General features: G+C 35.9%; 1 protein-coding gene across 2 annotated transcripts in view; it reads left to right on the forward strand.

Annotated features, from left to right (window-relative positions):
- LOC124530168 (bifunctional 3'-phosphoadenosine 5'-phosphosulfate synthase) overlaps positions 1 to 10,437 on the forward strand; it is a 34,834-nt gene extending 24,397 nt beyond the window's left edge. For both annotated transcript variants that reach the window (XM_047104174.1, XM_047104173.1), the window contains exons 5-14: positions 234 to 353; positions 910 to 1,050; positions 2,934 to 2,996; positions 3,824 to 4,063; positions 4,464 to 4,619; positions 6,045 to 6,150; positions 7,317 to 7,459; positions 8,000 to 8,161; positions 9,133 to 9,241; positions 9,631 to 10,437. In XM_047104174.1, the coding sequence (XP_046960130.1) occupies positions 234 to 353; positions 910 to 1,050; positions 2,934 to 2,996; positions 3,824 to 4,063; positions 4,464 to 4,619; positions 6,045 to 6,150; positions 7,317 to 7,459; positions 8,000 to 8,161; positions 9,133 to 9,241; positions 9,631 to 9,740 (1,350 nt within the window). In that variant the 3' untranslated portion in view covers positions 9,741 to 10,437. The remainder of the gene's footprint in view (positions 1 to 233; positions 354 to 909; positions 1,051 to 2,933; positions 2,997 to 3,823; positions 4,064 to 4,463; positions 4,620 to 6,044; positions 6,151 to 7,316; positions 7,460 to 7,999; positions 8,162 to 9,132; positions 9,242 to 9,630) is intronic.
- The last annotated feature ends 1,611 nt before the right edge of the window (positions 10,438 to 12,048 follow it).

A 12,048-nucleotide genomic window follows, 5' to 3' on the forward strand; every position in this document is an offset into this window, starting at 1 on the left:
AATTAAATTCCATTGTTAATTAAGTCTATTAGATACTACCACATTTAGGTCGTCAGAGAAAGTGGAATGGGGGGGGGGTCGTTATCAACTAAGTATGTAATTTTATGTTTATTATTATTAGCAATCCTTTTTCACTAATGTTTATAGCGAACATATCTGAAACCAACTTTGTCAATAATAATATTAATTTAATATTTTTTACTCACAGAATTAACACTAAATATTATCTTCAGGGTTTCACTGGTATCACCCAAGACTATGAGCGTCCTGAAGCCCCCGAGCTGGTCATCCAAACAGTTGGACGATCAGTCGAAGAATCTACAATGGAAGTGGTCCGTCTTCTTGAATCACAGGTGAGAATTAGTTCATACCGTTACTATATACAGTTTTAAATAAACTTCATTAATGTGATTTTGAAAACTACTAATTATTTTTACAGAAAATTATCCATATCAGTAGATCTGAAAACTTCTTATGCGGTATTAAATTATGCTAATGTATCAGCTGTCATGTTATTAAATGCTTGTGTTAAACATATCGGTCCCTTTATATGCATGAAGCTATATATAGTAACATACCTCGTCTAAATATAGCAGACCTAGTTGTTTATATATTTAACTTGTTTATATGTACGTATATCTGTACTAGAAGTTAACTCCATTCGTTAGATGTAAATAAAAATTTAGTAAAAATTGACTAATTCCATAAAATAAATTTGTCCAAATATTTAGGTGTAACATCCAAACATCACATATGGCCACAAATAAAGCTCTTTGATTGGTCGAAATGGTTCTACTTGGCACCGCATATAAGTTATACCATAATATTTCGACCAATCAAAGAGCTTCATTTAAAATACTATAATGTAAAACAAAAGAAGGATGTTCCATTATTTCTATATATTGACAGGGCATAATACCTCGTTACGAAGACGACGGCGCTGGTGTCGAGGAACTGTTCATATACGGGAATAGATTGAGCAGCGCCTTAGAAGAGGCGGAGAGAATCCCTCAGCTTGAGATCACGAAGCTTGATCTGCAATGGGTTCAAGTGAGTGAAACAAATTTAATTGACACATTATTGCCATATATCTACACTAATATTATAAAGAGGAAAACTTTGTTTGTTTGGTTGTAATGAATAGGCTCAAAAACTACTGGACCGATTTTAAAAATTCTTTCACCATTCGAAAGCTAAATTAATCCCGCATAACATAGGCTAAATTTTATTTTGAAAAAAAAATAGGGTTCCGTAAGATATTTTGGGTTTTTCGGACAAAAAAGGAAAAAATCTACCAAAAAAGTTGATTTTTTGCGTATGATGCCTTAACTATAAAAGATAGAACTATAAAATGTTGTAACTCCGGTCCTTAGAGGGCATAATGGCCTCCGACTCTAAGAACCTCATCAGATTCGTGGCTGATGTTGGTATGGCTGAGGTGTTGTGATAACGAATTTGAGGTTTATCACAATAGATCCAAGCGCCGGTTGCAGTAATTCTTCAAATGTGACCGTGCCTCAGCAGTAGGGATATTAGAAGACTGATTATGAACCGTTATCTACGCGGGCGAAGCCGCGGGCGACCGCTAGTATTATATAATTTATATGCCGGAGTCAGTGTAACTACAGGCACAAGGGACATAACATCTTAGTTCCCAAGGTTGGTGGCACATTGACGATGTAAGGAATAGTTAATATTTCTTACAGCGTCATTGTCTATGGGTGATGGTGACCACTTACCATCAGGTGGCCTATATGCTCGTCCGCATACCTATTCCATAAAAACAAAAACAATATAAATAAAACCAGTTCATTATGCTATTACTATTAGGGTTATTTAGTGTTTCCAGTTGTGTCAGTGCTTATTTCCTAAAAATGGTGCCGCATTGATGATGATGATTTGCAGTATCATTGTCTGTTGTCATTATCTGGTTCATTAGCCAGTCGCCTTCTAAAATAAAACGAAAGGAAAAAAATTTATAATGAATAGTAGTAGATAGAACGTTTTCTATTCTATTTTTTTATTCATACTGTTGATTCATGGTGTTGATTTGTTGATCGGTGGTGAATATTTCTATCACATAAGAGCTACAGGTACATTTATTTTCTATGATACAGCAGTCACTACTGCCCATAGACAATGATCTAAAAGAGTAAGAAACTAAACTGAACCATTTCTTACAATGAGCCACCGACTTTGGGTACTAAGATGATATGTCTGAATTTACACTGACTCTATCACTGTTCAAACCGAAACACAACAATACAGAGTACTGTTGTTTGGCGGTAAAAAATATATGATGAGTGGGTGGTATCTACCCAGGTATGCTTGCACAAAGCTCTACTACCAAGTATACAATATACTTTTTGTAACTTGTACGGCACTTACTCGCTAGTAATTTTTAAATTTCTAAATAACCTTTCAGTATTATATGTATTATAATTTATGATTTTTTTTTCTCGACATTTGTACTATTTCTACAATACCAGATATATTTTTTTATTTCTTTAAATGTGCGTTTACTAGTAACTTATTTACATTTATTCATTTATTTCTTATTAGTTAGTTAATATTATTTTAAGTTAATCATTATTGAATAAATTATTATTCATAAAAAAATTAATTCATTTACCGACAATTGTTATAAAAGGCAATTAAATTTTTATACAATAGATTAACGTAAATGTATTAGATTATGGTTAACGTAATTATAATAATGAATTCATTTCGATAACGGGGACATTTATTTCTAGTGTATATTGAATACATTTTATAATTTGCATTCGATTATTTAAAATTCTGCAGCGAACAAAAACTAAATTGCTTCTCTTTATCGTCCTTGGTAATATTTTGTTTCATAAAAGGTATGTAACTGTATTAAATGTAAAAGAAAATATAGAAGAGTATTGTAATAGTATTATTATTTATTTCAGGTTCTATCTGAGGGCTGGGCCTATCCGCTCAAAGGTTTTATGCGTGAAATTGAATATTTACAAGTGAGTTGTTTAGTTTATTAATATTTATCGTTGGCAACCCTAATTTTTATGTTTAAAACTTATAGTGGTCTATAATTCTGCTGAGTTAAGACCTTCTCTCCTTTTGAGGAGGTTTGCTAGTTTTGATCACATTGCTCCAATGTGGCTTAGGGCTGCATATACTTGATTGAGAATTTTATTGATATTAGTTTTAGTTCATAGTAAAATTATAACAAATAGTTATTTCTTGCCTAGGATTGAATCCGCAATCATTCGTAATTTCGGAATGTCAGCAATCTTGCAAACGAAAGAGAACTAAAATATGACATTGAAAACTATAGTGCAAAGTGAAGCTGTAAATCCCTTACGGTCAAATAAAGCCTGGGTCTGGCTGCTTAGCATACCATACCGGGTAGTGGCTAGTATAATCATTCGTAATCGCGGAATCTCGGCAATCTTGCAAACAAATGAGAACTAAAATATGACATTGAAAACTATAGTGCAAAGTGAAGCTGCAAGTTTCTTGTTATCAAATAAAGCCTGGTCTGCTTAGCATACCATACCGGGTAGTGTCATTCTGTGGCTAGTATTTTGTTATCAAATAAAGCCCTAAGGGTTTGGGTGCTTTACCATACCATACCAAATCCCCTGTGATCAAATAAAGCCTGGTCTGCTTAGCATACCATACCGGGTAGTGTCATTCTGTGGCTAGTATTTTGTTATCAAATAAAGCCGTAAGGGTTTGGGTGCTTTACCATACCATACCAAATACCCTGTGATCAAATAAAGCCTGGTCTACTTAGCATACCATACCGGGTAGTGGCTAGTATTTTGGCTTCCGTCCGCAGGCGTTGCATTCCAACTGCCTGACGCTGGGCGACGGGTCGCTGGTGAATCAGTCGGTGCCGGTAGTGCTGCCGCTGCACAGCGCGGACAAGGAGCGTCTGTCGGGCGCGGCGGCTGTCGCTCTGCGCCACGCGGGCCGAGCCGTCGCCATCCTGCGCGCGCCCGAGTTCTACCCGCACCGCCGCGCCGAGCGCTGCGCGAGGCAGTTCGGCATCTACCACACCGGACACCCCTATATTAAGGTGATCAGATATACAGATAGTTCGTGTATTAGAAGCTACACGCGTAGACGAATTGAGTCCCTACCGTGTCTCGGCCAGGCCACGTTGACTTTCCATTTCTCTTCTTTCTTTCTCCCTCTCTCTCTTTCTCTATCTAATTTTCTCTCTATATCTATCTTTCTCTCACTTTTTTCTCTACCTATCTATCTATCTTTCTCGCTATCTATCTTTTTCTCTCTTTTTATCTACCTATCTATCTATCTTTCTCGCTATCTATCTTTTTCTCTCTTATTTCCCTACCTATCTATTTATCTTTCTCTCTTTCTTTCTTTCGCTTTTTTTCACTGACAAGGCCTTGTAATTGGTTAAATTAGAAATAATGAACTATTTTTTTTTACTTATTACAAATATACTTTTTCAGATGATCGAGGAATCAGGTGACTGGCTCGTTGGCGGTAACTTGGAGGTGTTCGAACGCATCCGCTGGGACGACGGCCTGGATTCGTACCGCCTCACGCCCAACGAGCTCAGACAGAAGTTCAAAGAACTTAACGCGGACGCTGTGTTTGCTTTCCAAGTGAGATATTTTTTTTTTTCTTTTATTTTGGGACTTTTGTCCAACACTAGTAAGTCAGTCCCATAGTACCCTTTTCCTCTGGTTTTACATTAATTAATATTAATTGCTATTAAGTAGAACTCCAGGAGCATCCTAGCAGATTCTGACGAAGGATCTGCTAGAATACTCTGAAAAAATCCAAGATTGAACAAACATACATTTAAATTACATAAAAGTAACTTTCTCTAATTCTGAGTCTTGCCACATTCCATCAACAAATGATAGAGGTCTTCGTAACTTCCACACTTATCGCATTTAGGAGAATCAGTTTTCTTCATAAGGAACATCAAAAATGTTGAAATATTAGATATACATACTCTTTTATGAAATTCATTGTCTCTTCTACCCGATAGCCTATACCGATGAAATAAACTACGTGATGGTAAGTCGTGACCACTGCCCATAGACAAAGACGCCTTAAGAAATTTTTACCATTCCATACACCACCAATCTGATCCGTCTGTAGTAACAGCTCAATCAAATTTGCAGATTAATTCGGATTCCTGAAGGCACTTTACAATATAATTTAATGTAATTGATCAAACAAGCAACGTTAATAGATAACGTTTTTCTTGTTTTTGTTTTCCTGTTTGTATAATTCAGATATTTTGTATAAAATTAGATTAGTAATTGATAATTATCATCATATGATATATTAATCTCAGAATCGTATGACAATTTTGATACTTATCATAATCGTGATATCCGCTTTACATAACAAATATTTGGAAATGTTACGCCATATGTACAGGTGGTACAAACAACCTATCTATTTATCGAGTTTAATCTTACTATAATAAAACAATAATGCGCTAATATATTACTACATACATTTATATAGAGCGCTTTCTATATGTTAATTATTAATAACGCCACGCCTCAGTTTCGCACGGGTGTAATAATAATACTAAATGTAATACATAATTTATTTATTTACGATATCACATTCGAAACTTCTAAAATTATCTGTGTTTGTTAACTTTATTGTCCATGTATTATTTACAAAAAACTTCCTCTCGAATCGCTCTATCTAATGTTGTCTTAAATTTTACACACATTGAAATAAAACTAGTTATAACGGATTTGAATCGCGTATATTAATTATGTCTACCCGTGACCATTGACGCTGTAAAGTGCTCGAAACGTCGGGACGTTAAAAATGAATTAATATACGCGATTCAAATCCGTTATAACTAGTTAGAAATATCCAAAATTATCATTGTTGCTTTACTATATTGTCTATGTATTATACACAAAAACCTCTCGAATCACTCTATCTATTAAAAGAAACCGCATCAAAATCCATTGCGTAGTTTTCGAGATAGAAGCATACATAGGTACAGACAGCGGTGACTGGCTCTGTTTAATACTGTGTCGTCCCGTCAGCTCCGCAACCCGATCCACAACGGGCATGCACTGCTGATGCAGGATACGCGCCGCCAGCTACTCGAAAGAGGATACAAGAACCCCGTACTCTTGTTGCACCCACTCGGTGAGCCATAACATTACACACATTGTACAGTCAGAGTAAGAAAACCTTCGTCAGTTTTCAAATTCATTCATTTATCAAGTCTTATATTCTTAGTACAGTACGACACAACTTAGATGTAGCATCGGCAAAATTCGTAAAACCGATCACATCCGAATTGAGTACGCTATGCCAAATTATCAATATTTATTTCTCATACGAATATGATCTTTGCACAAACGTAATAACTTGTAATATCATATTACCTAATATATTCGTCAATTTGACACGTCCATTTACATGCACTCGCTTTCTCTGACGCGCGAATCTATAGCGACGAATAGCGTCGAATGGCGCGATAGGGAGCTATTTCTATTGGTTGTGTAAATCGGCAGTAATCGGTTTCATTTTCATTCCATTGCTTTTTCCGATGCTATATCTAATTTGTGTCGTACTATACCTTGAATCTGAAAATCAAATACTTGCGACGCAATATGTCAGTCTCGATCGGTAAAGCAGATTATCGCTCGTATTGAGCATACGAAAATAGATCTTAAGGTGACGAACCTTTTTTTACCCCGACTGTACAATCGACGTTAATTATAAATTAATCTTAATTAATTATACACTGCTAGTAAAAGACGAGATGGCCCAGAGTTAGAACACGTCAATCTTAACCGATGATTGCGGGTTCAAACCCAGGCAAGCACCACTGAATGAATATTCATGTGCTTAATTTGTACTTATAATTCATCTCGTGCTCGGCGGTGAAGAAAAACATCGTGAGGAAAGCTGCATGTGTCTAATTTCTTAGAAATTTTGCCACATGTGTATCCCGCAAAGGAACAACATGCTGGAATATGTTCTCAACCTTCTCCTCAAAGGGTGAGGAGGCCTTAGCCCATATGATGATGATGTCACATAAGATTTAGGTCTCGTCACCAGATATCAAGGAAAATCGCATAATACAAGTGTAATCACAGATGCACGCTCTACTCGCTTACTATAATAATATCACAAAATCATAACATGTCCGGAAAAGCTTCTGCTTTTTGACATATTGGGGTTAACACACAAAAACTTTTTATCGGCCCAATCTAGGACTTAGGGATATGCAGCATTTTATCTAGTTACTAGATCCTACAATCGCTTTTCTTTTGTAATTAATTAAATTATTTTGTAATATACAGGAGGCTGGACGAAAGACGACGACGTGCCACTGGAAGTGAGAATTAACCAACACAAGGCCGTCCTGAACGAAGGCGTTCTGGATTCCAAGTCTACGGTTCTTGCGATTTTCCCGTCGCCCATGATGTACGCCGGGCCCACTGAGGTATTTATATATTTAGTAAATTAGTATTTAGCAAAATATTGTTTAATTTGTATAATATACGACAACATGGCATTGATATTGACTTTTAGGTCATATACTTCATTTAATAGTTAAGTTACCTACTAAAGTTTATAAGTTTGTAACATAGTGTAACTTTGAATTAACGTTGAATTGTGTCGTATCGTATACTGACAGTATTTAATTGCATGTAAATTGTTACAATAAAATAGTAATAATTAATTATTATTGTAAATGCCACTTATATAATACTCATAAATTTAAACATTTAAAATTGTAATACATTTTTTAAATAAGGTTAGGTGTCTATTGTTGATTTCTGGAGACCCTGGGATCACATAGGCGTTGAGATCCCAATTATCATTTTACAAATGAATTAGAACATTTTCATTTCTGTCAATCTGGTTTATTAATAGTATGTTTACTGTTGCCATCAGTAACTTTCAGAGCAGTACTTAGTAATACTATTATGATGGGCCTGTGTATGGACACGTTAACACTTGAGGTGTGTTTGGGCGGCAGGTGCAGTGGCACGCCAAGTGCCGCATGAACGCGGGCGCCAACCACTACATCGTGGGGCGCGACCCGGCCGGCATGCCGCACCCCGCCGCGCCCGGAGACCTTTTCGACCCGCGCCACGGCGCCATGCTGCTCGCCGTCGCGCCCGGCCTCGCCGACCTCGAGGTGCCGCCCCACTGCACACTCCTAATCACTCCTACTCACTCATAATCACTCCTACTCACTCCTACTCATTCCTAATCATACCTTCTCACTCCTAATCACACCTACTCACTCCTAATCACACCTTCTCACTTATAATCACACCTTCTCACTCCGAATCATACCTACTCACTCATAATCACTCCTACTCACTCATAATCACTCCTACTCACTCCTACTCATTCCTAATCATACCTTCTCACTCCTAATCACACCTACTCACTCCTAATCACACCTTCTCACTGATAATCACACCTTCTCACTCCGAATCACACCTACTCACTCATAATCACTCCTACTCACTCATAATCACTCCTACTCACTCCTACTCATTCCTAATCATACCTTCTCACTCCTAATCACTCCTACTCACTCCTAATCACACCTTATCACTCCTAATCACTCCTACTCACTCCTAATCACACCTTCACTCCTAATTACTCCTACTCACTCCTAATCATTCCTAATCACACCTAATCACTCCTAATCACACCTACTCACGCCTAATCACACCTACTCACTCCTAATCACACCTACTCACTCCTAATCACTCCTACTCACACCTACTCAGTCCTACTCACACCTACTCAGTCCTAATCACACCTACTCACTCCTAATCACTCCTACTCACACCTTCTCACTCCTAATCACTCCAACTCACTCCTAATCACTCCTACTCACTCGTAGTCTGTTCCGACTTCACTTAATCTTGATGAAACTTTGTATGTAGCGAGCTTGAATCCAAAGAACAGAGACTACTGTCCATTTTCCTACGCTTATCAGTAAGGAAGCAGAAAGGACTCAATTTTTCTGTTAATGAGTGGCCTATATTATAATTATTATTCAACATCTAAAATGAGTAAACTAAAAAAGGGTCATTACCAATTCAAAACGCTTGATTTATTTTTAAATATTATATTAATTGGATTTTTCAGATTATTCCGTTCCGCGTGGCAGCCTATGACGCATCGGTGGGCAAGATGGCTTTCTTTGACCCGACTCGTAAGGAAGACTTTGACTTCATATCCGGAACTAGGATGCGAGGTAAATATTGCCTATGTTATTTGATTATAGTATATGTCACAATGTAAAAAATATTAACCATTTCATATATCACACCAATGCGCCTGCAATCTTGAGAGTGAGATATTATATTGGCTTGGCTTGGCTTGGCTCTGTAATACACTGATCAACAAAATGGACACAACAATAATAAGTATCGTCTTAACAACACTGTTTGACGGTAGAATGTCTAAGGAGTGGCAACAACTCGGCAAGTTTCAAACAATTATATTTTCCCAGATTTGTATTAGATAGAACTTAAGTTTTGGAACGACTGTAGTTACTTGCTTGTTGAAGTCAGTCACGTAAGCTTGTAATTAATACTTCATAAAGATTTTTTTTTTTATTTTTATATTTTTTTTCTTTTATAGGTCTGGCCCGAGCTGGCAAGGAACCGCCCAAAGGTTTCATGGCGCCGACCGCTTGGAAAGTACTCTCAGAATATTATCAGTCGCTTAAATCGAAAATGGACACAAACTAATTAATTTAAAATCTAAATATATATAATATAAAAAAAAAAAATATTTTTACAAAACTCCTTGGAAATCGTAAAAATGTCGTCTCAAAATAATGGTGTACATTCCTAAATTGTCTCTAGAGGATTACTTTGTGTAGTTATACACATTCCAATGTTCACAGTACGAAATGTATTTACGTTTTACTTTTGACATTTATTTAAAGAAAAAAAAATAAGGTCCGTTTATAATTAAACGATATTTTTTTGTTACCGTTAGACTATTGCACATTTAAAGTTTATTTTGCTGATAAAAGTGTTCATTAGTACACCAGTAATGTACATTATTTTTGTATTTAAGTTTTATTAGAAACTATTAAATGCCTACTTAAAAATATAACACGCTTGAACATTTAAATTAAAATATAATGCTACAAAATATTTTATTATTTATAATTATTCATATATACATTATAAGCTAAGAATATTATGTCGCACAAAAAGTGATGAAATATATAAATGATGGATACGATTTACAATAAATCAATGACGGTATAAACGGACCTTTATTCTAATAGTATTAATTTGTGTTGTAAGGGCAGGTATTGTTAATTTATAAGAGATTTAATGAAATTTTATTGTTGCAATTTTAATGAAACGATTGTGGTGCTTTTAAAGCTATACAGATTTATTTAATATACAATATAAATGTTTAAAAATCGAAGCGTTGACTTTTATTTCATTCTTTTGTTTTTTTTTTTATTATATCCCCATTCCCTAATTTTAAAGAAATCTATGAAAAAAACAGCCATAACTTAGGTGTAGCATTCAATAAAACCGATTACAGCCGATTTACACAACCGACAGAAATAGCTCCATATCGCGCCATTCGACGCTATTCGTCGCTATAAATTCTCGCGTCAGTTCAACCGGAGAAAGCAAGTGCATGTAAATCGACGTGTCCAATTGACGAACACGTTCGAGCTCCAGAAATAAAAAGCAACAGGTTTTATTTTTTGAAATATAGAAGATGCTTTCCAATAAATACTTACTAGCGTTTTTACTTGATAGTACGATAACCGTGACTTTCCTTAACTTAGCGAAAATAATTCGGGGGTGTTTTAACCCCCAAAGCCCCCCCCCTTGCCTTCGGCCATGATAACAAGTCGTTTGTGTAGATCATATTCACATAAGAAGTAAATATTGATAATTTGGGACAGCGTACTTATTCGGATGTGATCGGTTTTACGAATTTTGTCGATGCTACATCTAAGTTGTGTCGTACTATACTTATCGATATCGTAACATAGAAATACAATATGACTATTAAATAAACAAATAAAAAAAGAGACAGTATTAAACAAACAATCAACAACAATTTTTTCATCAGTTTATATTATACAAGCAATTAGTCTTAATCTATTTGCATAAACAATACTTGAAACGAATTAACGGTTTAGAAATGTTGTAGAATTTAATTGCTTACATTCGACACGATTTGACGAATCGAATTTTTCCATTTGTAATTGTAGTCACTAGCATTCGATTTGTTACGCAGGAATTAAAACTATGAACAAATGCTCCTAACTAATATAAAGACCAGACATAATGTGTGCGTGTATGTTTTTTTATTTTATGGTATAGGTTGGCGGACGAGCATATGGGCCACCTGATGGTAAGTGGTCACCACTACCCAAAGACAATGACGCTAAGAAATATTAACTATTCCTTTAATCGTCAATGCGCCACTAACCTTGGGAACTAAGATATGATGTTCCTTGTACCAGTAGTAACACTGGCTCACTCATCCTTCAAACCGGAACACAACGATACTGAGTACTATTGTTTGGTGGTAGAATAACTGATGAGTGGGTGGTACTTACCCAGACGGGCTTGCACAAAGCCTTACCACCAAGTTAACGTTTTGGTATAACTCTACTTTAACTCAAATTATTTTATTCAATATAGAAGCATTACACTTATGATTATCAAATTAAACACTATCACCGGTTCGGAAAAAGAAACACCCTAGCCTGAGAAGAACCGGCGAAAGGAACGCAGCTGATCTTTTTTTCAAAATTAATTAAAAACACATACCTACTTACACATACATACACTCATCTTCTATATATAAAAAGCGAAATTGCTGATTAATAACGGAATATCAGAAAATGTAACTCCTATAAACTTTAAATTTGGCAGGTAAGGTAGTATAGGTTGTAGATATCCGCTTAAAACTGATTTTACGAAACTTTATCAATAAGGGGATAAAACGGGGGTCTGATGTTTGAAATATCCCCCGGGTAAAGCGGCAGGTTCAGCTTGTTCAATCATA

The sequence above is a fragment of the Vanessa cardui genome, chromosome 6, assembly GCF_905220365.1.
Source record: "Vanessa cardui chromosome 6, ilVanCard2.1, whole genome shotgun sequence".
NCBI lineage: Eukaryota > Metazoa > Arthropoda > Insecta > Lepidoptera > Nymphalidae > Vanessa > Vanessa cardui.